This window comes from Rosa chinensis, chromosome 3 (assembly GCF_002994745.2).
Source record: "Rosa chinensis cultivar Old Blush chromosome 3, RchiOBHm-V2, whole genome shotgun sequence".
In the NCBI taxonomy this organism is placed as follows: Eukaryota; Viridiplantae; Streptophyta; class Magnoliopsida; order Rosales; family Rosaceae; genus Rosa; species Rosa chinensis.
In genome coordinates, this window is record NC_037090.1 from 10830740 (window position 1) to 10857717 (window position 26978).

The 26978-nt window shown below is 38.5% G+C and overlaps 7 protein-coding genes across 7 annotated transcripts; 3 read left to right on the forward strand and 4 right to left on the reverse strand.

The window, feature by feature from the left end:
- Positions 1–1627: 1627 nt before the first annotated feature.
- LOC112193033 (lactosylceramide 4-alpha-galactosyltransferase) lies at positions 1628–3393 on the forward strand. Its single transcript, XM_024333043.2, has one exon. The coding sequence runs from the start codon at positions 1975–1977 to the stop codon at positions 3250–3252; it is 1278 nt and encodes a 425-aa protein (XP_024188811.1). The 5' UTR covers positions 1628–1974; the 3' UTR covers positions 3253–3393.
- Positions 3394–3597: 204 nt separating this feature from the next.
- Positions 3598–4434, reverse strand: LOC112194099 (vitellogenin-1). The gene has a single exon (XM_024334357.1). The coding sequence runs from the start codon at positions 4432–4434 to the stop codon at positions 3598–3600; it is 837 nt and encodes a 278-aa protein (XP_024190125.1).
- Positions 4435–4747: 313 nt separating this feature from the next.
- On the reverse strand, positions 4748–5509 carry LOC112193034 (30S ribosomal protein S31, chloroplastic). The gene is made up of 3 exons (XM_024333044.2): positions 5297–5509; positions 5128–5192; positions 4748–5012 (listed from the first exon to the last, which is right to left on the reverse strand). The coding sequence occupies exons 1-3, from the start codon at positions 5454–5456 to the stop codon at positions 4884–4886; spliced, it is 354 nt and encodes a 117-aa protein (XP_024188812.1). The 5' UTR covers positions 5457–5509; the 3' UTR covers positions 4748–4883.
- Positions 5510–7263: 1754 nt separating this feature from the next.
- LOC112193915 (lactosylceramide 4-alpha-galactosyltransferase) lies at positions 7264–9213 on the forward strand. Its single transcript, XM_024334177.2, has one exon. It carries the CDS (start codon positions 7452–7454, stop codon positions 8745–8747), a length of 1296 nt encoding a protein of 431 aa, XP_024189945.1. The 5' UTR covers positions 7264–7451; the 3' UTR covers positions 8748–9213.
- Positions 9214–14117: 4904 nt separating this feature from the next.
- Positions 14118–15582, forward strand: LOC112194908 (lactosylceramide 4-alpha-galactosyltransferase). Its single transcript, XM_024335160.2, has one exon. It carries the CDS (start codon positions 14135–14137, stop codon positions 15398–15400), a length of 1266 nt encoding a protein of 421 aa, XP_024190928.1. The 5' UTR covers positions 14118–14134; the 3' UTR covers positions 15401–15582.
- A 1384-nt stretch (positions 15583–16966) lies between these two features.
- LOC112195355 (UPF0481 protein At3g47200) lies at positions 16967–19211 on the reverse strand. Its single transcript, XM_024335766.2, has 2 exons — positions 18900–19211; positions 16967–18432 (listed from the first exon to the last, which is right to left on the reverse strand). Exons 1-2 carry the CDS (start codon positions 19206–19208, stop codon positions 17092–17094), a joined length of 1650 nt encoding a protein of 549 aa, XP_024191534.1. The 5' UTR covers positions 19209–19211; the 3' UTR covers positions 16967–17091.
- A 2858-nt stretch (positions 19212–22069) lies between these two features.
- On the reverse strand, positions 22070–26319 carry LOC112193093 (auxin transporter-like protein 2). The gene is made up of 9 exons (XM_024333122.2): positions 25663–26319; positions 25187–25402; positions 24915–25100; positions 24659–24771; positions 24388–24571; positions 24172–24269; positions 23417–23624; positions 23063–23320; positions 22070–22556 (listed from the first exon to the last, which is right to left on the reverse strand). Exons 2-9 carry the CDS (start codon positions 25373–25375, stop codon positions 22338–22340), a joined length of 1455 nt encoding a protein of 484 aa, XP_024188890.1. The 5' UTR covers positions 25376–25402; positions 25663–26319; the 3' UTR covers positions 22070–22337.
- Between the last annotated feature and the right edge of the window lie 659 nt (positions 26320–26978).

The following is a 26978-nucleotide window of genomic DNA, read 5'->3' on the forward strand; positions in this document are numbered from 1 at the left end:
ATATAAACACACACACACACATATATATATAAAAACACACACACACACACACACATATATATTGATATATATATATATATATATATAAACACACACACACACATATATATAGATCTATATATATATATATTACACATATATATAAACACACACACAAATATATATTTATATGTGTGTGTGTGTATATATATAAACACACACACACATATATTGATATATATATAATTTTATATAATATATATTTATTTGCGGGCTTTGACGGGCCGGGCCTAGCGGGCTTTGACGGGCCGGGCCTAGCGGGCTTTTGGCGGGCCGGGCCTATGGGCCGGGCCGGGTTTCTAACCCCTAAACCAAGCCCGGCCCACTACCCACCGGGCCGGGCCTATGGCGGGCTTTTTGGCGGGCCGGGCCGGGCTTTTGGCCCTCCGGGCCGGCGGGCCTCCATCGGCCCACTAGGCCCACGGGCTAAATGATGACCCCTAGCTTTAACATAACAATAACATAGCGGAAAGATAACTCGATATGTAACCCGATTACAACATAGCATAATTTCCAGCTTTAGCACAGCTTTCCTCCTGTGTTGCCGCCAAAAATTAAATCTGACGACACTTAGTCTTATCCTGCCACTAGGTGGCAAGTGGCAACGTCCATTTGACGAAGCAAATAACTCGCCACCAACCTAGAGCAGACAAGGCACACAAAGTGTGCATACCAGGACAAAGCCCACGCCGCCCCACCCAATAGTGGTAGGGACTTATTGCCGGCATAGAGCCACATTTTACTAAATGCAAATAACAATAAAACAAAGCAGAAAAACAAGTTGGGTCAAGGGTCAAAGCCCAAACCCAAAGTTCACCAGGCCCACGTTGAAGTAATTGGTTGCAGACGTAGCGACCCAACCCTCTCGCCGGTGCCTCACCAGCAGCAGCCGCGCCACCGTCTCCTACCTTCCTCCAGCAAGCCACGTCGTCCTTCCTCAGGTCAAAGCCGAAGCACTCAACCCAGATCGGGATCAACCGATCCGATCTAAAACACAGTGGGCCTCGGCGCTGCTCCCACGCTGCCGTCAACAATCGGCGACCTCCGAGCCAGCATAAGCACCTCGAAACACCGAGCAGGCCCTCCATGCTCCTCCCAAGGGCAAGGAGACACTGGCTTCACCCTCCTGCCATCTTCTCGCCTCTACCTTACGCCGTCCGGCTCTCTGGTGTGCATCTTCGTTGCCTCGCAACCACTACTCCGACCAGACCGCTCTCCGGACACAAGGTCCATTTTGTCCCGTCCAGACAGGGATAACTCCCACACGGCGTTTCTCATTTTTCTGCTAGGGTTTTTCAATTTCACCCATTCTTAATACAACTGAAATTTCATTTGAAAAAGAGATGCTAAAATGATTTCTATCCCTAAACCTTCCTATCTTTTATAAAACGAAAATTATTCTATGCACCAACAGTGCAAACGTACTTATAAAATTATCTCAACCTTTCATATTTATAATTAATATTTTTATTAATAACCTAAGAGTATATTTAATATAATCTAACTATCCATTTATGTTGGTGCAAATGCGAATCCTCCCTTTTATAAAGCCATTGAAAATAAATGCAGCTCGTAACTGGGGAAAACTCCCTGAACATAAAATAAGATCATTGTTCCAATCACCATCATTATTATATCGATGCACCCTAATCATTTTTATATGCATACAAAACAGTGCTTCTTGGTTTTAGCGTATTGTAGGCGGCTTATCATTTTATTCAGCATCTTACTCTTACCAAAAAGTCGCATATTGACTGCTTCAAAACCAGACGCCTGGTAGGCTAGTACAGAAGAAGCCTGCAAGAATTTTCTTTCTATAAGAATTTTCTTTCTATAAGCGTGTGTGTCGTCTTAATACTTTGGTCTATTCGCCATGAGAGTCTTTCTAGAGATATATTTCTTCACATTCACTTCTTCTCCCATGCAACTCTGATAATGATGAGTAGCCGAATCGACAGCCGCCTACTTAGCCTGGCGAAGTTCCACATCTTCTGCACTGTATCACTTGTTGCAATCATCTTCATCATTTATGCAGATGGTATCATATATACTGATTCCCAAAACTCGGTTGAGTTGAAAGATAAAGCTGTTTCTCAGGTGCTGCAGACTCATAGTATCGAACGCCAGTTCATCAAGTCTGATATAACTCGTAAAGCGCTGCGTTCTATGCAAGAAAATGTCCTTGATGTCGTTGAAGTTGATACAGAAGATACAAGTCCTGTTGTTGCTCCTTTCAATGTCACTGAAGAAGAAAGAATCAGCTGGTTTCGGGAAAAGCTGCCCGAATTTGTGATTTTTGATTCAGACGAGAAGGCGCTGCAGTTTCATGGTAGAGTTCTTGAATTCTTTGACCATAAGTGTGATACTCAGTTCTTCATGACATGGATATCGCCTGCGAGGTCTTTTGGAAGCAGAGAATTCCTGTCGATGGAGAGTGTATTCAGAGCTCACCCTCGTGGTTGCTTGATGATTCTTTCGAGAACCATGGACTCCAGGCGAGGTTACAGGCTTCTGAAACCGCTGCAGGATCGCGGGTTCAAAGTTCATGCTGTGACGCCAGACTTGTCATTTCTGTTCAAGAACACCCCAGCTGAGGCCTGGTTTGCTGAGATGAAGACAGGCAACAGAGACCCTGGTGAGATTCCATTAGCTCAGAACCTGTCTAATTTATTGAGACTTGCAGTTTTATACAAGTATGGAGGTGTGTACCTGGACACGGATTTCATTGTCATGAAATCATTTTCGGGGTTGAGGAACTCAATCGGTGCACAAAGTATGGATGCAGTGTCGAAAAACTGGACCAGACTGAACAATGCAGTGCTGGTGTTTGATATGAATCATCCTCTTCTGCGCAAATTCATCGAGGAGTTTGCCTTGACTTTTGATGGGAATAAATGGGGTCACAATGGACCCTATCTTGTTTCCAGAGTGGTCCAAAGAGTGCAAAACAGACCTGGATATAACTTTACAGTCCTGCCTCGTATGGCTTTCTATCCAGTGGATTGGTCTAGAATTGGGGGCTTGTTTAAGAAACCGAAAAACCATGCTGACACTAAATGGATAAACGCGAAGCTGCTTCAGCTTAGTGAGGAGACTTATGGAGTACACCTATGGAACAAGCAAAGTAGCAGAGTACTAATCGAAGAAGGAAGCATTATGCAGAGATTAATCTCCGATCACTGCGTCATCTGTAAAGACATATATAGTTCTTAAAGAATCTTCGTATCTAGAAATATAGTGAAGCATCTTCAACCTGTGGCAAAGTCACAGACTGAAAATTGATACCCTCCTATCTGGTGGTGTACTCTGTTGCTGGATTTAGATATAAGAAAGTTTCCTTCATTTTTTGTTTCATTCATAACTTTTTCTTTTTGTTCTTCCTTTCATTGTGATTTTTTTTGCTCCAGTGTAAGTAAATCATCAATTGAATGTAAATCTCAGATTCTGTAAACAAATAGTGGTGGATATTCCCTGTTTCGATATCTGAATGCTTAATAAAAAGCTAACCTTTTTTTATAAAAATCAGAATGTCTTGTATTACAAGTCTGCTGACAAATATCAGTATTTTCTTCTACAAAAAGCAATCCTAAGCCGTCTCAACCTTAATCTCATTCTATATCCTCCGCATCTCCATATGCCAAATCCTGGCAATCTCCTAAAGGACTTCTTCCTAGTCAACTTCCGATTGCCAGTTCTTACCTCTCTATTATGGAAACCATCACTTTCAATGACACTACCATCTGAAGCAAACTTACTTTGCCTATCAATCCTAGAATCATTTCTGGGGCCAAACTGCATGATGGATGGCCAGGGATTATATATTTCACGTTCATTGTCTGTATCACTGCCCCAGAGAAGGATAGGCTTAATTACAGGTGAGCCACTCAAATCATCAAAATGGTTAGCCAGACTAGTATGCTCCATCTCAAATAATCTCTTCAAGGATGTATTTCCTACTTTCATCAAACTCAGCAAACTGCCACTTTTTCGTGATGAAGAAAATGAAGAACAAGAAGCAGCAGAGGAAGACAAGGAAGATGAGGAAGACGAAGATTGCCAAAGTGATTTCTGATGCTCTATAATCCGCCTTATCCTTTCCCTCTGAGCTTCTGGATCAACACAACAACTGTCCTCATCATTCTTCTCTTCAATTATTTCTGATATCTGCGAAGACGTGTTTCCTCCTTGAACCAAACTTAACGAACTGCTTCTTTTTTGAGATGAAGAGAACGAGGAACATGAGGCAGCAGAGGATGAAGAGGAAGATGACGAAGCAGAAGACTGATAAAGAGACTTCTGATACTCTATAATACGCCATATTCTCTCCTTCTGGACTTGTGGATCAACAAAATAACTACTCTCATCATCCTTCTCTTCAGTTATTTCCGATACCATTGTAATCCTAGAGGTTTCAGGTACTTGGATTACATAAATGGGTAGACAAGATACAGGTTCATGAAGAAGCACAGGAAGAATGAAGGAAATACCACCAGGTGGGACTAAGGCGGCAATAACTCCCTATAAACTATAAAAAAAAATATGTTCAAAGCCGGCGATACAAACAGCTTTTCCTACGATGTGTTTCCAAGAAGACAAGATTTGACAGACTAATCCAAATTTCAGACAAATAAATAAATAGCTAAATCATAAAGCATATGTTAGCATTTGTCTCCCTAAACTACAAGGAAAAGAAAACTAAGTTACCAAATGGAAACGGAATTTCAAAGCTCAATTCATTAATAGTAAAGAAGACCAAGAAAAGTACTCATCAAATAAAAGCATATCCAAGGTGCATACAATTACAATTATAAATAGAAATGAAACAGATTGGCATCAGCCATTAGCTAAGACAAGGACTCATCAATTTCAACCTTGACGACCGAATCGTCCTCAAACTTATCTTTCTTAGGCGGAGCCGCCGGTACCGGAACCCTAGGCGGTCCTCTCCCTTTCTTCTTGTTCCTTGGCCTCGCCTGTAGCAAAACAATTTTCAAATTTTTTTCACAGAACATTCAAAATTGAGGAAAATTCAACAAACTTGTAAGAAAATTAGGACGATGAAATGGTCAAAGTCAGAAAAGGACTTACATTTCCGAAAGAGTGATTGAAACGCTTTCCTCTTTCGGTTTTCTTATCGCCTCTGCCACAGTACACTGAAGAAGAAACAGAGCGTGAAACTTAGGGCATATAGATACTCAAAACAGAAACACAGAGCTATATAAATGTTACCGAGGGAGGGATTGAAATTGATGAGTACCTGAAGGGACTGAGGGAGAAGTAGCGGTGGAAATTGAGAGCGAAGCAGTGGGAGAAGGAAGTGAAACGGCTAGGGTTTCGGATTGAGAAAACGAAATGCGAGAGTTCAGAGCGAGCGATTGGGAGGGGATAGGAAGAGCTCCGAGTATGAGTGAAGCCATAGCTGAAGCTCTGAGAGAAGAAGAGGATAAGCTTTTCGAGGGAAAAGTGCTCCGTCTCGCTTATACTATCTTCGACGGCATTTCACCCGGAAAGGCCCAAAGTGAGGTTCATTCATAAGTCTGAGGCCCAAACTTAAGTTGGGTCACACCTTCCTGGTTCAATTCAAATCTGTTGGTGTATTCTTTTTTTTTTTTTTTTTTTTTTTTTTTTGAGAAAAGAAATAATTTCATTAATGCAAAAATTTATAACAGTAAGGATGACATCTTACGATTCAAACTATTAACAACCACAAGTAGTCGAGTTGGTAAGAGTCTCTTGATATGGAACCCCCACACTTTGGTCCTAATCCCGCCAACGCTGATCGGAGTTTAAATATCAATTTATTCTAATAAATGTGAGTTAATAAAGTAAGTTTCAACACACATAACACTACACTAATTACACTGAGATAACTGATAAGGTATTCAACAAATTTGTCGACTCTAAATATGAGGGGAATGAATGCTCATTTCTCACATCTTAGAGGTAAACACATTCCTCCCAATTTTAAATCTAATATATTACCTAGCAAAATAGAAGCATCAAAATCAAAGGGGATGATTCAGAGCACCGATCTACACTTGCACCAACATGAATGGATGGCTGGATAACAACAAGTTGACTTTTTTGTTATTATAAAAAAATATTAACTATAAATATCAAGAATTGAGATAATTAATATATAGGTGCTGCATCACTTGCACTGTCAGTGCATAAATTTTTTTTTCACAAAACAAAAAATTATTATTCAAAATAAAAAATGAGGCGTATTTATCGTTTTAATCTGATGAGATCATTAAATAGATGAGAAGGGATTCAGAGCACTAATTGATGTGGACTGGCATTAATAGAAGCTGATAGCTGGATAACATTAAGTGAACTTTTTTATTATTAAAAAAAGGGCTAAATACTAGTTAGTACCCTGTGGTTTAGGTCCAAAATCAATTCAGTCTCTGGACTTCTAATTTCATCAAAAACACCCCTGCACTTTCAATTTTGATCTAATAGGTCCAATTCGTTAATATTCTGTTATGGGTTGAAGTTATAGTTGGATTATTTGTTGAAAAACTATTTATTTTTAATAGCATGACTCACTCCTAAATTGATTATGCAGACTACCTCGACTCCACATCATAAAACATAGGCCATATATGAGCCACATTAACAAGTTAAATAACTCAATTGTCGGAAAATTAACAAATTAGACCTATTAGATCAAAATTGAAAGTGCAGGGGTGTTTTTGATGAAATTAGAAGTTCAGGGACTGAATTGATTTTGGACCTAAACCACAGGGTAGTAATTTGTATTTAGCCCTTAAAAAAATTGACTACAAATATCAAGAATTAAGATCAGCTAATAGTGTTGGGCATGGATCGCTTGCACCACCATACATAGAAGAATTTTTGTTAAATAAAATGATTTTCACCAGCTTTTTGAGAGAAAGATATCATTTTTGTAACAAATGATAATTAATGATGGTATAATAATTGATGAGCGTGTCCCTCTTAGTCTTAAATTTATCATTATTGGTTGATTGAGCCGATGGTATAATGTCTAGCACGACATGCGACCATTAATTTCAATAGTTTTCGTGGCCCTAATTGATTCAGGATGAAGTTGGTATTGTGTTTAGTAAGCAGAATTTGGTGTTTGACAAGATGGCCATGAAAGCAGAACTAATCAACATTCATTTGAACAGTAAATTAGGACATAAATTAATTATCAACATGTAAAATCAGACAAATTAATTTGCTGATTTATTCTCATTCATGCATTTAATTAGTAGCTTCGACAGATGGTGATTCATGACCCAAATTTTTAACGTTTCAAGAGGTCTTCCACAGGTAATCCTTACTTCCTCAATAGTAGATATTAATTTAGCTTCTATTTCATTTTTCATCTACTATAAAATGGCTTTCTCAGAAGTATACTGTATTCTTCATCAGTACGTACCATGTCTCCAAAAAAATCCTCACCCCACTCCACTCTCTTAAAAATGAAAAGAATATCGCAAAAACTGTTTCATTATAACCTATTTAGACGCACTGCCAAAACTTCTATTTTCTCCACCATTTCATTTGCTGCCATATTCTTTCTCCTATATTCATCAGACACCATAGTCTCGATCTCTAACCTTCCCATGCATCCGGTTGACCTCAAAAGTCATAAAATTGTTGACCATCGCCAGGAACCAACCTTGATTACTACTACTAATATCCAAGAAGAGATCAGCATTGATGAAGGTCCAGATGAAGTTTACGACCCTCTAATCCCTCCCGATAATGTAACAAAAGAAGAAAGACAAGTGTGGTTCAGGCGGAAGCTTCCAGAGCTGGAGATACTCCGGTCCAATAGCTTGACGCAGCAATTCCACAGTCGAGTTCTCCAGTTTCTCAACAACGGATGCAGCATTCAATTCTACATGATATGGTTTTCACCAGCGAAGTCATTCGGAAAAAGAGAATTCTTCGCCATGGACAGCCTCTTCAAAGCTCATCCTCAAGGATGTTTGATGCTATTATCGAAAAGCATGGATTCGGGACGCGGATACCGAATCCTGAAACCATTACTTGATGGAGGATTCAAAATACTCGCGGTGACTCCAGACTTGCCATTTCTAGTCAAAAACACTCCAGGTGAAATTTGGCTTGGCGAAATGAAGAGTGGGAGGAGAGACCCAGGTTACATCCCATTGTCCCAAAACCTAGCCAATCTGATCAGACTTGCCGTGCTTTACAAGTATGGAGGTGTATACTTAGACACAGACTTCATAACTCTGAAGGATTTCTCGGGGTTGAGGAATGCAATTGGAGCACAAAACGTAGATTTAGAGTCCAAAAACTGGACCATACTAAACAATGCAGTCATGATCTTCGACATAAACCATCCGCTTCTACTAGACTTCATGGGAGAATTTGCTTCAACATTTAATGGAAACAAATGGGGTCACAACGGACCTTACTTGGTCTCCAGGGTAACTGAGAAAATGGGGCGCACACCGGGTTACAACCTTACAATTTTGCCTCCCGAGGCGTTTTATCCGGTGGAATGGAATAAAATTCGGAGGATTTTCCGGAAGCCTCAGAAGGAATCGGAGTCGAGATGGGTGGAAAGCATGTTGAATGAGTTGAATGAAGGGGAGACTTATGCTCTACACCTATGGAACAAGAGAAGTAGAGAATTGACCATTGAAGAGGGAAGTGTCATGGCTAGACTAATATCGGCGCATTGTGTTATTTGCCGGACATAAATATTACTTCTTTATAAGATCAAGAGGGAGTCGGTGGTTGCGGTGCTATTTTCCGGGATTATAATGGTCAATTTCTTAGTGTTTTTACCTCAAAATCTTGAGATTTCTAGTTCGGTTGCAGAGGAGATAATAGATGTCATTAATGCTATTGAGCTTGCTTGGGTTCGGGATTGAAAACATATTTGGTTGGAGGTTGATTCATCTCTGGTACTTGATTATATCCGTACACCGTCTCTTGTCCCTTGGTCTCTTCGAGTTCGTTGGTTAAATTGCTTATACCAAATCTCTCATATATATGAACTTTAGAGCTTCTCATATTTTTCGATAACGGAATAAAATAGTTTATGCTTTGGCAATCACGGTACGTCTTGTTCTAATTTGGTGTGGTGGGATGAATTTTCACCATTTATAGTATCATATCATATTGTAATACAAACATTAGAGATCTGCCTCAATTTCATTTTAATTAGTCTGTTTTTTTTTAGGAGGTATTGGTGTTGGTCCTCCTCCTTAATTCTTCTTCTTTAATTAATAAAATGGAGTGATAGGGAGGCTTTATTCCTCTCCTATCCTCAACATTCAGCAAAAAAAAAAAAAAAAAAACTTGTTTATAAGATCGATGGTGAACTCACCTATAGAAGAGATGGCCGGAGAACAGAGAAAATTGAAGAGATGCAGAAAGGATTTGAACAAGCGATTGGCCGTTTCAGTTGGGCTTATAATTTCAAGCTTAACCAAAAGTACAGAAACCTTTCCGGGGCATGTACACACACACGTCGATCTCTTCTCCTTTCTTGTTATCTAAACGAAATTACATATACTTTGATCAATCAAAAGCCATTCTCTAGCTATCCTTTCACTTTCAGTTTGCAAAGATATAGGTTCTTATAGCTATGTTCACTTGTGGCAGTATATGACATATACTTTTAGGGTTATCGATCTATATACTGGAATCTACACACATGGCAAATTGGCAATGTTCGGGAGGTGTATTTAGGGATTACGAGTTTTACTTAGATATTACAAGATGAGAAGATTTAAGGTAGATTATAAAAGAACATAAAATTAATTAACAAAGCGATGGTGTTTAAGATTTATCTCTTGAATTTGGGACAAAGTCCAAATTGAAGAGCTAAAACCTCAACTATAAATGAGATGTGTCACAATTATATGACACGTTTACTTATTTGGAATGAGAATGAAAATAGAGGGAATGATTACGGGGTAAATTTATTCTTGCGTTTACTAACACATAAAGGAATCGGAATGATTCCGGGTAAAAATATTCCCGCGTTTACTAACACATGAAGGAATCGGAATGGGTGTAGGTCCCACCTCCTTATAAGGAATCGATTCCTGAATACTCAGGAATTTGATTATGAAGGGGGGAGATGAGTTTAGGAATCAACTCTTCTGGAATCAATACCGATTCATTTCTTCTCTCATTATATTCCAGTTGTCTCCGATTCATGATTATTTTCCATTCCAAGTAAGTAAACATGTCAATAGTTCTTACTTATTCACTGTAGGGATGGGTACGAGCCAGGTCCAACTAAAAGTTTGTCGGGCCCGAGACTGGCTCGTTTCTTACGATTCAGGCCCAAAGCCCGTTTTGCAAACAACAAGGACTGGCCCGTTTCATTTGGGGCCAGGCTTCTGGGCTTTCGGGCCCAAATACCTGTTTTTCGCAATTCACTTCAAAGTCGCTTTCTTCAATCAAGAAAACCAAGAACATGAATTTACAATACTACAATATGAATCAAAACGTTATCAGAATCAGATTTTTTATGGGGTGTTAAAACAAATCAGAATTCTTCACGGTACACCAAGAATATAAATTTACTTCCATCAGATTTCAACATAAACTATACCAAGATTCAAAATCAAAACAGGCATCAAACAATCAGTAAAAGCAATCACTGATATGTTCTTTTAGTTGGAGTGTTTGCAACTAAGTGTTTGCAGTGCAGCTTATCAAACATGCTTCACCAATGGTATGTTCTTTTACACGAATTTGAAAAATCATAAAAATGAAAAAATTATTAGAGATTTTAGTATTCTGTCAATTTGAAATACATTCTAAAAATCATGTTTCACCAATGGTGAGATTGAGAAACGTGAAAATTCGACAAAAATGGGGCTTTGCAAGATTTGCCACAATGAGATATGTCATGATCGGGGACACCCATGGAATGAAATGTCACGTCGAAACACATTAAACCTTCTTATATATTTTCTTGAAGAGAAAAATTCAGTTACCGTCCCCAAACTATTCTGCCAAGGCCAATTTGATACCCGAACTCTCAAAAGTATCAATGTGATACCTAAAGAACTAAATTGGCATCAACGTGATACTTCCGTCCAAAATTTCTGACGGCGCCGTTTGTTTGCTGACGTGGCAAGCACGTGGGTCCAAAAAAGGGCAAAATCGACTTTTTACCCTTTTTTTTTTGTTAATTCCTAAAAAAAAAAGAAAATTTCAGCTACCATCCCCAAACTATGTTGTCAAGGCCAATTTGATACTCGAACTCTCAAAAGTATCAATGTGATACCTAAAGACGTATTTTGACATCGAAGTGATACTTTGGTCAAAAATCCCTAACGGCGTCGTTTGGTTGCTGACACGCACAAAATGAGCGTCAATCCCTGGCTACGGCGCCAAAAATTCAAGCTCGAAATGAGTGTCAATCCCCGGCAACGGCGCCAAAAATTGACACGCTCGAAATGAGTGTCAATCCATGGCAACGGCGCCAAAAATTGACACGCACAAAATGAGTGCGTAATTTAACCCTGTAAAATGTCATCGTTAGTATAGAATAAGTAGGGATCGTTCTAACCGAGGATTGAGGGTACACCTGTAATTGTGTAAACAAATAAAGAAAAGTATTATTTACAAAAATAAAATAAAGAATATAAATATATACAATTGTGCAAACAAATAAAGAATTAAAATAATAAAGTATTTATTTGGATTTGAATTGAGCACAATTAGATCAAGAAAAAGACTTGCCAGCTGGTACTTGGTACCTTTGGCTTCTCCCACACACTGTCAATTGCTCGATTTGGGTAAATGGGTCATTTCACTTTTTTTGGGGACCCACGTGCTTGCCACATCAGCAAACAAACGGCGCCGTCAGAAATTTTGAACGGAAGTATCACGTTGATGCCAGTTTAGGTCTTTGGGTATCACATTGATACTTTTGAGAGTTCGGGTATCAAATTAGCCTTGGCAGAATAGTTTGGGGACGGTAGCTGAATTTTTCCTAAAAAAAAAAGGGTAAATGGGTCATTTCACTTTTTTTTTTTACCCACGTGCTTGCCACGTCAGCAAACAAACGGCGCCGTCAGAAATTTTGGACGGAAGTATCACGTTGATGCCAATTTAGGTCTTTAGGTATCACATTGATACTTTTGAGAGTTCAGGTATCAAATTGGCCTTGGCAGAATAGTTTGGGGACGGTAACTGAATTTTTCTCTTTCTTGAATTATCTTATACCATAAGCACACCATATGCAGAGCATGATATTTAGAACATGTGGATTCTCTTTTTATATAAATTATTCCCTTTTTGCCCTCATTTTTCTTTCACTTTCTCTTCCCTCCTCCCTCGCATCTGTTTCTTCCCAAAACCACGTCTTTCTCATCCCCATGATTTGTCCAATACAACCACATTCCTCAATGGCATTGTCATTAACACCCACTACACAAGATTCATTGACAGCATCTCCAACAGACTACTTATTTCAAAATGAATTTAATATTTAGTTAATTTTAGGCTAAAATTCTAATCCAGCAGAATACCTAAATAAAAGTTAAATTTAACTTTTGCTAAATTCTGTAGCTATATTTAGCTAAGATAACAGAAAATTTAACTAAAATCTAAATTTAACTTGAGATTTAGATATTCTGCGGGAGCATAACTCAATAGCTAACTAGTTATATTTCACTATTAACTACTTTTAGCTATGAATATAAGTATGATCGTTGGAGATGCTCTAATACATACCTCACTATCTTCTACACCCAAACAAAAACCAACAATGGCTATGTTCTAAATTGCAGATCCTACCAATTTAAACCCAGATTCTAGCAGAAACCGGCATAAAGACTACGAATTTCTAAGAAACGATGCCAAACCTAAAATGGGTTTCTTTTTTATTGTTCAAATTCGGCACTGATCGTGTAAAATTGTGGAAATTTGAAGCTGAATTGAGGTGAAAGGTCTAAGCTTTGGTGAGGGGGAATTGTGGGTTTAGGTCTCAGTCAGATACCTAAACACAGTAATATCCCTCAATCCCTTAATCATGTTTTCACCTTAGACTCACCTTCTCCACATCTCTCTCAGCCCAACATCAAATTCAAGACAACCATGCTCTGGGTTTAAAGAAATTTGGGTTTTCTTCGTGCTCATCAAACAAACTTAAAGATAATAAACCCAGAAACTGAGAAAAAAAGATTGAAGCTTTGAGTTTGGCTTTCGCTGTAAAAGCGAAGAACCCAAATGGGATTGTCACTCAAAGTTTTGGGTCAAAGAAGTGATTTTTTTTTTTTTTGAAATAAAGAAGTGATTTTTATTAGGATGGGATTGACAGCAGGGAAGAACTTGGATGATCAAAAATGGATTCAAACTAGTTCTTTGTAGTTCTTCGATGATAAAAAATGCATAGATCAATTTGGAGTCCGATTGTAGTTCTTGGTCTACCAAAGTTCATTGAAGATCCTCTGTTTCACATTTTTCCTTTGGTCGAGAAAGACTACCAGAGCTCTACGACTTCTTCTACCAGTCCTCCGGTCACGTGCTTGACGACGCCGAGCGGCTGTGTGTCGAGAGACTCAGGGTATACATGGAAAAAAAAATTAACCCAATACAGCTTTTATATTCATTGTATAATTTAATATTAGAAAATCATTGAAACTTGACACTTGTCTGTGTGTGCACATTCACTTGAGTGTGAGCCCCTCTACCTTCCGATTGAACCTCTACAGTTTCTATTGATTGATTGATCGATCTGCCGATGTAATAGGTGTTTAGACAAGAAGCTGTAATAAGTAGTTATAAATATGACACTGATTTTATTCCTCGATTGATTAGAGGATGTAAATTGGTATTTATTTTCGATAAGCAGCATTAAATGTTTACCAAATTGACTATCAGGCCCTTATTAATTAGATTGATTTGAACATTGAAAAAAAGCAAATAAGCGATTACAGTCGTTTGCTGAATTTGCTACCTGAAATACGTATCAAGCTAGCTCTGGTCCATAGCCCATAACATAATTGCATAAACTTGGAATATCACATGCAGTAAATCGTATGATAGAGACCTCCAAATGTGAGGGATTATATAAAGCTAGCACCTGGCCTGATTGACTGTACCATATATAACAATGAAAAGAATATCCCAGAAAGTGCTTGATTATAGGCTCCTTAGGCGCACTGTCGAATCCCCTGTCTTCACCACCCTCGCATTTGCTGCCATATTCTTCTTCATCTATGCAGACACCATCGTCTCTAACCTTCCCATGCCACCTGCTTTCTTGAGCTCAAGTCATGAACATCATCTTGATGATCACCAGACCACCGAGACTGAGAGCGTAAGGAAACTCGCCATCCAAGAAAAGATTGATGAATTTGCAAATGCTGAACCTCTGGATCCCCTGATTCCTCCAGACAATGTCACGAAAGAGGAGAGACTTGTGTGGTTCCGGCGCAAACTCCCAGAACTTGAGATACTCAAATCCAATAATTTTACGCAGAAATTCCACAGTCGGGTGCTCGAGTTCCTCAACAATGGATGCAGCAGTCAATTCTACATGATATGGCTTTCACCGGCAAAGTCATTTGGGAAAAGAGAGTTCTTGGCCATGGACACCCTCTTCAAATCTCACCCTAAAGGCTGCTTGATGATCATCTCTAAATCCATGGATTCAGGACTGGGATACAGAATCCTGAAGCCACTTCTGGATCGAGAATTCAAAATCCTCGCGATCACGCCAGACTTACCATTTCTAGTGAAGAACACACCAGCTGAGTCTTGGCTTGATGAAATGAAGAGTGGGAGAAGGGACCCAGGTCACATTCCATTGTCTCAAAACCTATCAAATCTTATTAGGCTGGCAATTCTGTACAAATACGGAGGTGTATACTTAGATACAGACTTCATAATTCTGAAGGACTTCTCTGGTTTGAGGAATGCAGTTGGGGCACAAAGTATAGACTCGGAGTCCAAAAACTGGACTAGACTAAATGGTGCAGTGATGATCTTTGACATACAGCATCCACTTTTGAGAGACTTCTTGTATGAATTTGCTTCAACTTTTAATGGAAACAAATGGGGTCACAATGGACCATACTTGGTTTCAAGGGTGATTAAGAAAGTGGGAAGTACACCTGGTTATAACCTTACGGTTTTGCCTCCGGAGGCATTTTATCCGGTGGACTGGAATAGGATTTGGAGGCTTTATAGGAAGCCAAAGAAGGATTTGGAATCAAGATGGGTGGAAAGGATATTGAATGAGTTGAATGAAGGGGAGACTTATGCCGTGCACCTGTGGAACAAGCGAAGTAGAGCATTGGCCATTGAGGAGGGAAGTGTCATGGCTAGACTAATCTCAGAGCACTGTGTCATCTGCCAGGACATTTATAGTTCTTAAAGAAATGTATTTTCTATGATCGATGCTTGTATGACTTCCAAAGCTAAACTACGTTTTCTCTTTTGCGAAACCTTTTGTTATATTTCTGCACGTCTTCTGCCTGCAGTTGGTTTATAGCTTTGTACTATTTTTGGTTTTTTCACTTTTTGTTAGATAGTTCAGGTGGTTTTGGGTTACAGTCATCGATCTTGTTCATGTGGTTTAAAATTTTCGGTTTATGGTTCTTATGTTTTGGAATTTAGTCAATTTTAGTTTAAATCACACAAAATCATCTTATTCTTCTTAAATATTCTTAACTTTTTTCCTTAAATACAAATGTAATGGTTGTTATTTAAACTATCGAGTTGATTTGCGAAATAAGAATCTCATATAGCTTTGATGAACTCTAACTTTGTTTGTAAATACGACTGTACGTAATGGTTGTCATTAATCGATAGGATTAATTTGAAGGCAAAATAAGAATCTCATATACTTTTGATGAACTCCACCCTCATACTTAGATGTCATTTTCTCTCTCCAACTTCTTCTTTGGAAATTTGTGCAGAATCTGTATCTCTGTCTCTCTGAAATACAATTTCCTCCTTTCTTATACTTTCTTCCTATGCTAGCTTTAGAGAATGTAGGTTTAACTTTAGTGGTAGGTTTGACTGGGTGGGATATTATGTGTTTGATAGAAGAAGTTATATGTTTCGACCTGATCAGTGTGGCAATTATCGTCTTCGGTTATTTGATTGCTTTTTTTTTTCCTATTTTGCTGATGAGAAATTTTATACACACATCATTATCTACTTAATTATAAAAAGATACAAAAATTAACAAGTTTAATAATTAAAACAAATATAAAAAAAAATTATCATGAGACGGCCGCCAACTCAACTATATATGAAGATAATAATATACTACAAAGACCATAACTTGTAATAAGGAGCCACCTTTTACGAATTTATGACTATTAGAAATTTATATAGTAATTGAATTTCTCATTTGATAGGCACCAGCTCCTTAATTCATATTTGTACTCTAACCGTTGCTGATTAATAAACTTGTAGATGTTAATTGACCGGTATCTCTTCTTAAGATCGATGGTGTATATAAATACAAACACACTAGGCAATGCGTATTTATACTTGCCTAAACCAAAATAGAAATTAAATTAAATAATACATCATAGCCAGTTGATTAAACATTTAAGATACCAATGTTGGAAACAGAGTCCCCTGTGCCACCAAAACATTCAGTTCTGCAATCCACTTCAATTACAAAATGACCAAATAAACACAACAGATTGCCTTAACGAGATAAAATGGTTATAGAAGCAATGAACTAATAGACATTATTCGGGACATGCATGTTTCTCATCCATGTTTATTTTATGTAACATTCTACCTTAAAAACAACTGATGGAATGTCAATTAACCAAAAGTGGTTGTTAAGGTAAATGAGTTCACTCAAGTAACTGAGTCGTAAAAGTGATAACAGCATATGTTTGTCATACACGCATGGTCGCATGTATATATTGTAGAAAAAATCGAAGGGAAAAGTGCAAAAGCAGCAATAATGAATGAACAGAAGATCCGCTTTTGGCTCCTTACGATTGCACATAAATCGTGAAAGCAGAAGCCTGATACAGATTACTTATCCGTACAGGATGAAACTTTAAACACATATAAATGACTAAATAATGAGAAGCGTTAGCGAGGGCGGACAGTAAAGAATGTTTGCAAAGCTGTGAGAATGAAAAGTATAATGGCTGCAACAAATGATATCATACTCCATGCTGTGGAGAAATAAGTGCGATAAATGTACTTTATACCTCTGCGAAACCAGAACTTGCCATGGTAAGCATTCACTTTGTCACACAAATCACCAAAGTAGAACTCCTTCACAACAACTTCATCAAGTATACTTTTGAGTTGAGACAAGTACTCTTCTTCTCTAATCCAATCGGAACTTATGATCCCTCTTTGCTTAAGTAGTCTGATATCTCGCGGGGAACGAATGAGACTCTTCAAGAGAATTGCGTATGATGTCATGTGATGCAGGCTGCCAAGACTGCATTGCTCGAAAGCAATCAAGTTCCTCAAGAGTGAATCGTCAATGAAAATCGGTGGAATTTTAATTACTCCCCTGCTGAAAGTTATGTTCAACAAATGGTCCGTCCTCTGCTGCTTCTGAAACTCGATTCCAGCCGCCGAAAGCTCTGAAGCACAAAAATTGAATCCCCATTTTTTAGTACTGCCGAATACTGGTTCAGGTCTGGAATGATGTTTCATTTCGGTAATCATTTCAATTTCTACTGAGATGTCACAATTACTTGGGAGGTAAAATTTGTGCAAGACATCAAGCAAATGGTTGTACTGCGTGTCCCAATCTTCTAAAAAGGCCTTATAGTTCATGGGTTGAAAAAATGTAAGAGCAAGGCTAGCGACAGAGTTTGGTCGACTATTCTTTAGATGAGGCTTAATGGTCTCATATACACGTTCGAGAATCATAAAGGGGATCTGGTTTTCGAGTAGTGCTAGATCATGCTGAAGAGCCGCGATCATCCAGGCACTATTGAATATTGGATCAGATTGATAATCCAGTGTCATATTCAAGTGTTCCTCATACCTGAGGAAAAGTTCCAGAATGAAGCATCCGTCAATTAATACAACTTCTGCAAGCTCCTTGTGTCCCTTGTCTTTGTGGCTCATCCTTTTAGCGTAGCATCCACGAATTTGTGAGTCTAAATCATAAACAGCACTCGTGCACTCTTTCCAACACTCTAGAAACTGCTGACGATCTTCAATTCTCTGAAATAAGTGATGCATGTAAGCCCATTTACGCTCTCTCATGGCTGCAAGGTCATGGTTGCCTAGATGCAAAGGACCAATTGAGACAATGCGACAGTTGTAGGCCTCATCCTTCACTCGTCGAAGTCTCGTTGGAACCGTGTGGATGCTCAGACATCCAGAACCACTTTCCACCTTGCGGTGAAGCTTTTCAGTAATCTCCCGATGCCACTCTTTCTTCTTGTCAATTTCTTCTACTTGCTGTTTGAATTTGTTTCGTGAGACAGAATGTAAATATGACAGAATACACATATACTTGTATTATTTGTTCATTTTTAGGTGTGCTTGAAATATGAGAGCTACAAAATGAAACAGAGTGGATCGAACTAACTTAGACTCGATCTTCATAAGTTTATATAAAAAGCACATAGAATAAGTATGTTGACTAGTAGCTAGCTTACTATTTACTATAATTAACTGTCAAGCAGCAGGAATTTTACTTCTGACCAGGTAAAATATTATACTCATTACAGAATGAAATAGACAGTGGATATAACTAAGACAGACTCGATCTTCAAATAAAACGCACAATAGAATAAGTATGTTAACTAGCAGCTACCTTCGCTACAATAATCAACTGTGAAGAAGCAGGAATTTTGCGTCTGACCATATAAGCTATTACACTCCTATAGACGACTCGAAATTAAGAGAAGCTTAGAAGTTCTTACCTGGATTTCCTGCTGGAATTCAATCATCTTGGCAGGTTTTCCTTTGTCGTCGGACCACCAATTTGAGCTTTTTCCCCAATCACTGCATATCGGCTTTGATTTGTAGCCAACTATGAAGATGGATATATGAGAATAGGAACACCCTGGAACAAGCGACTCCAAATTAGTTGTATTCTGGCTCCACTTCTGATCTGTACCTATACAAAATTTATTAGATACATTTGACCAATTCTGAACCGCCACCAGTGGAAGAGGAAAAGAATGATCATCTGTGCAACAAACTATTTCGTGAATGCTTTGCTTTCTCATCTGTCAAACTAAGCTCACTTAATTGACTTAGGTCGTTGAATGGTAGGCACATCTTCCTAAAATAGAGCTTTAATTAAGTTACTTTAATTTGCAAAAATTTCCCAAAAGAAATAAACTGAACTACATTAGTACTAATTAGGAATCCTTTGGTGTCAAATTATGGCATTATTTAATATTGAATATTGGATCAGACAGATCTTTCGGCGCCAAATTTTGGCATGTGTTCATAATACCCGAGGAAAAGTTCCAGTATCAATTATGAAACAGCCATATATCAAGCAACAATATATTTGCAATCTCAATAGAAACCTTTGCGCACAGATTATGGAAAAATAGTGTGTTAGTATTGCACCTAACGCTGTTTGAGCTCCATCACAGCTTCAAGGTTGTCTAGATGATAAGGTCCAATGCAGTGGCGGAGCTGCAGCTGGGTAATTAAGGTTCTGCCAAAAAATATAGAAACTCCTAAAAGAATTCGAACCAGGGACCTTGCATATGGAAAAAGCTGGGCAAAAACACTGTCAACAGCACATATGAAACTGCTAACGACCAAATGGTAATCAACCTTTAGCTCACTTCAAATTTTTTTTTTCCTTCCCCCACCACCGATGCAAAGGCAAGACTACGGGCATCAGCGTTAACTTTTCGAATTCTGTTTGGATCTCTAAAGATATTCACGCCAACCGACCATTTTCCATGTCGGATGACGGGAGGCTGACATGATATGCTCAATGTTGTACTATCCACTGAACATCTTCTATACCATGAGTTCATCTAATTGAAATTTCTCTTTCCTGTTTAAATTAGGAAATAATTTTTATATGAAATATACGTGAATGTCTAGTCCAGACTGAGAGTGTGGGTTTTGGCTGAATTTCACTCTTAACTTTGTTTCATATTATTGTTTTCCCTGACAAGCCTTTTGTGGTGAAACACTGACATGAAGAAAACCCGATCACCACAATTTCAATAGAGCTTCCTAAGCAAGAGCAGAAATCAATTGAATATAATATCAAGACTAAACATTTTCATATAAGAAAAAGGAAAAATGACAAAATCAAAAAGGGCATTTTTAAAAACGTTAATGACGAAAAACTCAAAAAGAAAAGAAGAGCCAAGTTCATGAACTTGCCTAATGATCAACTTCTGCTCTTGATTCACTCATCTCAGCAGATCTTTTGTCCTCCTACGACAAGCAATCTTAAGCGACTGAGTAGGACTATTATCTACTCTGATAATACTTCCAATTGAAAATGGAAGGAAAAAACCAAAAAAAAACCCTCTTGGGCCGTTCTTTCTCATTTGTTTGTATCTGCAGACTAGTTCTGAACCACCCCCAGCCACTCGGGTCTCAGGGAAGGAAGAAATTAACGAATCGATTGCTCACTTATTCGACTCCTCTCGCTTTGTAGTCTGTAGTGTATAGCGTTCGGCCGTTTGGGGCATATACAAGCGTCCCGATATTATCTCTGGGTTTGGGCCCAAAAAGCAAAAAACAAAGATATTACCTGGGAAAGAAAAAAAATTGAGCTGCAGGCCCGAATAGGAAATCAAAATGAGATTAGCCCATTTAGAATTCCTTTCCTCTTAGATCATTGGTACAATGAATTTTCTCATCAAATTGACTCTCGATGTAACGTATCCCCGCCAATGGATTTTAGACGGGAATTCCATAAATATACTCAAAGAAAGCAGAAACTCCTAAAAACTCTAGAAAATTACATACCTATCGCGGATAGGAAAGCCCTTCCAACCTTAGAAACTTAGGTTCTTATACGTCAATGAACAAAATATCATTTATTCGACATTTGTTTTGCCTACCTACCCATAGTGAATATGCGTGGTCGATCCTGTGTTGATGTCAATCAAAGTATTTATTGTTCGATGAATTTCTAACCTTAGGGGCAGAGGTCATGTATGTCAATGAACCACAATATCATTTATTCGACATTTGTTTTGCTACCTACCCATCACGAGTTTGCGTGGCCGATCTTGCATTGATTACATATCCATCGCAGGTAGGGATACCCTTCTAACCGTACGTATGGACTTAGGTTCTTGCACGTCAACGAACACTATCATTTATTCAACACTTCTTTTGCTACCTAAACGTCGTGAGTATGGGTGGTTGATCCTACGTTGATGTCAATTAAAGTATTTGTTCTTCAATCAATTTCAATAGCTTAAAGTATTTGTTCTTCAATCAATTTCAGTAGCTTAGGTCATACATGTCGATGAATCACAATAGACAATATCATTTGCTACCTATATCCATTATGGATAGGGGTCGTGGCTACAAACCCATCACATGTAGGTATATGTCCTTCTAACCTACCTTTAGACTCATGCACGTCGATGAATTACGGTATCAAATGCACATCCATGAATCACAATATCATTTCAATTGCAAGAAATTAGGACCTAATCATCGAGAGTATAAAAGACTCGACAATTAAAAGTTTGATGTAATTTGTTAAAAGTATGACAGTAAACGAGTCAATTTTTATAGGTTTACTTCAAAGTTCAAACTTGAAAGAGGAGAGCAGCAGGTGATATTCGGGGAATCCACGTGCAACCCATGTGGAAGTGAAGCGGGTCCACGATCCATTCTCTCACTCTCTAAAACTCTCAAATGGAAGGAATCTAAGGTCAAAGGGAGGCATTAAAACAAGTCCACATACACCCCTTGAGATAAAGCCACGTTACAAGACCCATACCTTGCCATTTTATAACCCACTTTGGAAACATGCCAAGTAATAATGACACTGAGGAGAGCCAAACCAAGCCCAACAACAAAATCTTAACAATATCCACCACAAAAGCTGGAACTTCATATTTATATATATATATAAAAAAGACAATACCTAAAAACATATATATTTCATTTAATTAATTAAACTATGCTGTGATAGGAAAAGAAATCATCAACACAACTCAACACACTATTCAAAAACTAATTTTAAAAAATTGAAAAATAAATAAAAAAGAGAAAAATCCAACACACATCACATGTAGGGGGGCAAATATTACTATTTCCCCATGTATGGTACAAAATATGAAGAGGAATCAGATCTGCTAGAGGATTTGATAGCTGAGAATCATCTTCAAGCTTTTGGGGTGATGGAACTTTTAGTTATGTGGGGCTGGTGCTACTACTGGCTTTGGAGGCTTGCATTGATAGCACTTTGCAAACAGCCCAAATGTGTCCACTTGCCTCACAAAGTTGGTCATGCTAGCCCATCCACCGAACCCGAACCCGATTACCAGAACCCACACAACTATGAAGGAGTTGATCACAAACATGGCTGTCCAACTTGGTAAAAAGAATGGTGGCTTCTCCGCAGCATTCTGCAATATACAGTAAAAACAAATTACTTAACATTACTATGTTTTGATTCAACAAAAAGTAACTTTAGATTCAACCTAAAGTAACTCAAATGACATTTGGTTTCAGAGTTTCAAGACACCGGATCACTATAAAACTTTTGTTCGGTATAAGCATGCCCAATTTAGAGAGAGTCAAATCAAAACAGCTCATCTTTAACACTTCCCACCTGTAGTGTATAACTAAACGAAAGGGACTGGCCACCTATCTCAATTCTTCTCGTAACATTTCCAAATCAAAGCCATAAATGTTCTTTGTACATTTGCTGCTCCCATTCTCTCTCTCTCTCTCCCTCTCTGGACTCAACTCTGGTCTGTGGGAATCCCCATCAAACCCAGGTTCCACTCACCACAATGACCCAGACACCCCCACCAAATCAAGATAATTACACCTTGCCACTTGACAAACAGTATACTGCATAATTGTGCAGGAGCATACAGTAAGTTAGTTTGGAGATGGATATATTTACCTGTCTGGCAGATGCTTTTCTGTATGTGAGCATATGAGCCAAAGATGGGATGATGTAGACTGTGAAACTAACCAAGAGAGCCCCAACCGCAGAGTTAATCGGTCCGAAAAACGGAAAGATAATAGCCAAGAACCAAATTGGAATCACAACTGGAAGCCTAGCCAGTGCCCTCAAGCAAATGCTTCTTGTGTCATGCATACCGATCACCTTCTCCCACACAAAGTACAATGGTGTGCAAGCAAACCCAAAAGTAATAAACTGTAACAGTTTCACCCAAAAATTACAGTGTCAGTTACTGTAAAAAGTAAACACAATGTCTGCTCAGGGTAAAAAAATGAATAGGTGAATAAGGACCTGGTGAATGAGCATGAGGATAACAGCAGCGTCACGCCACGCATTCTTGGGGAGGAGAGAGAAGGCGTTGGAATGGTTGAGAAGCTCATCGCCGAAGGCCCAGTAAACGACCGAAGCCGAAGGAATTGTCAATGTGAAAACATAGAGTGTGGCAAACAAGTAAATGTACTTGAATTTTTGTGGCTTCCACATGGCATGCATGATTTCCCTGCAAAAATATTTTGCACACTTCACTGATCAGAAACTCAGAGTCCTTTCACATGAATAATTTAGTACCAATTGTATCTATTTCAAGGTCAACAAGAACATGGGGAGACATTTTATAATCAAGAAATTGACCAGGAACACCCTATATGCCACATCTTTATATTAGATCTGTAGCTTAGAACTGTAGCTGATATGTGAACTGAATAATTAAGTCTCTAGCTTAAAACAAAGACAATGAAAGTCTCTATCATATAGAAATTATAATATGCCATCGTCTAAGACAAATTGAATGAGACTGCATAATGGTTAAAAGCCTGAAACACAGAACATGCATTCTTTTGGTAAAAAAAAAAAAACTAGGACCATTTTACTGAAATTCTAATGGGCTTGTGGGGAGGTTAACTGTTGCTTTCCAAGACCAAACAAAAGTGGATAGGATTATCTTGTCTGGGTCTCGAAAATCAAGACGCCGGCAAAAGCTGCACGCAGAAGCCATGTAGAAGGCAGTGAAATTATAATAGTGGAAGGGGAAAAAGAGAAAGGCTTACACTGTAACAGCATGGCCACCAAAGGTGTATAGTATGTTGGTGGCGCCGGTGAAATACAGTACCATCTTGTGGGGAGCCGAGTGTGTAACACCTTCAACCTGCAAAGGGCAATCATTCTCAGTTTTTCACCCCATAAAAGTTTACTTCTTACCCTAAAGTGAAAAATAAAGTATCTTATTTGAAAAAGGTAACAACAGTGGATTAGTGGGTTTTTACCTGTCCATGAACAGCAGCTGCTATGGTCATGTACCAGGCTGTGTAAGTGGTCATTCCAAGTCCAAGGAAAGACCAAATCCGATAGTTATGGAAAGAAGGTATGAACACTGTAGTGGCACAGCAAGCTCCAAAGATATATGTCCAAGTCCTCTTGTCCAAATTGTCATTGATGTAATATATGTTGCTGATGAACGAAACACGGACAGTTAAAATCCAGAAAACAGAGATGAAATATACCTCGTCAGATAGTAAAAATGGAAACAGGATTTACCTTGCACAAGCAATGAGCTGAATGACAGATCCAAATAGGAGGAAAGTACAGTTGAAGGCAAGCCCCACTGCTTTCCAGTAAGGACCAAGTAACCCATCAAGCACTTCAAACCACTGGAACCAAAAACAGTGTCTGCTTTTAGTGGAGATCGATTTAAAAGGAATTTGGAGCACTGTAACTTCAGATATATTTTGCTTTAAAGATTAGCCAATATCGTGGTGTTGGTGGTCCTCATAAGAAGCACAGTATCACTGACCTGGATAACATGGTTCTTGAAATTAACATTCTCCTTCTCCTTCCTGCTCCGGTACTCAATATAGAGCACACTGATTAGATAAGCCGTCCAGCTTCCGACGATCCCGTAGAACAGCTGAAGCAAGATACCGGATAAAAGTCCGAGCTGAGAGAATGAGTATGGAAGTGTCAATAGTACTTGCGCCACCTGCAAAAACCACAAAACGAATTAGACCAAAATCAAGAAAACACCGAAACTGTATCTTAGGTGGATTGGTTTTTAGCAAGTAGTACTTGATTGGAAGCACAGCTGAACCAGGCGTCCCAAGCAGAGCCACCATGCCAGAGAAAGTTCTTGACACTAAACAATGAGGCGTTTTCTCCATCTTTATTCTCTTCTGCTCCCAATTCCTTTCCTTCATGATCTGCTCCCTCGCTAAAGTTGGAGACTATTGCCTCCTCTGCTTGCTTCTGAGGCAACATTGTGGTAACGACTAAATCCTGGTAGATCTGAAACACATAAAAGGACAGTAAATGAGACAAAAGCTAGTATATATAAAATCAAATTAACGAAGCCGGCAGCCCCAGAAAACGAAAGCCAATAAGACCCCAGATCCAAAAAACCCAGAGAAAATTCCTTCCGGAACTAAAAAAAGATTGAAACTTCCACAGAAACCCACAAAGACTAAAAACAAAGACTAACATGGTTTTCGGGAACTAACCGACTAAAGAGTACAAACCAAACTCAACACCATCTTAAACTACCATACCTTGCTTGAAATGTCACTTTCTCTCCCTCCCCGGGCTCTTGACTTTGATGTATCAGCTTTTTCCTTTGCTTTCAGATTGATAAAAATTAAAAAGCAGTATACGGATTGGAAAGTGTTGTTGCTGGGTGTTGGAATCCTCCGTTCGAAGAAGTGCCAGTGAGAGTGTTCTTAAATGCAGCGTTGAAAGCTTTTAATAATTTCAAAAGCGCTTCTGCCAAAAGCAGGCTCTGCCAAAACCTTAAATGCGCCACCAATTTGCTCAGAGCCGAACCAGAAGGCGGCGAAAGGCCCAGAAAAGCAGGAAAAGGAGAGAAGAAAAATCTCTGAGTGGTGCTTCTTCAAAGGTGGGTGGTGGCAGAGCTTGAAGAAAAGAGCCTTTTCGCTCTTATTCTAGTAAATGCAATATATATATATATAAATAAATTAAACAAAACAAAGCAACGAATTGCTAGCTCGATAGGTAGCTTGTGCTTTCGCTTTTCTCTTTGAGATGTGAGTGAATGAAGAAAAGGGTGAAAGAGACGAAGCCCTTCGTCGTCCCCAATTCCCTCTGTACTCCAACAAAAAGGATTCGATTCTTGGGTGACAGAGAGTTTAGAGATCAAGGCGAGTGGGACGTTGTTTATGATCAGTGAGGAAGGACTAAGGACTCAATTAAACAATGCATCTTCCCTTTTATAGCCCGGAGAACCGCTTCAACGGCTAAGACTACTTTTTTGTTCAAAAACACAATAATTAATAAAAGAAAATTCAGCTAAGCATATAGTTATTTCTTAATTCATTGGAAAAATAATAATAATAATACGCATTTTCAATATTCCGCCAGTGTATTTACTAGGTAAGTCAATTATGTTCGTATAAGAACAAAATTGACACTATTCACCAATGAAATTAATTATCTGCTCGATTATTATCAAATTAATTATTTATTTTGTAGAGTTTTGCATGATATTATAAAATGGAAAGTTTTACTATACACACATGTATAATATACATGCGGAATTTGACGATGTGTAACTCATAAGTAATCTTTTTATTGTCTGCTTAAGACTTTCATGCCGTCAAATATGTATGTCATACATATATAATGTGTGTATAGTACAAATTTTATTATAAAATTATGAGAACGAACCTTTCACTTTCCTGAAAATGTCATTTTGTGAAAGAGCAAAAGACAACCAATCATAAAATTCACTTGTTTATTCGTGCTTGCTTACTTTCCTACTCTACGTATCAAAATGACTGCAGTCTTAATTTCAGTTTCCCATATTTACAAGTACAAATACATTAAATATTTAATGATGGGCCCAAATATC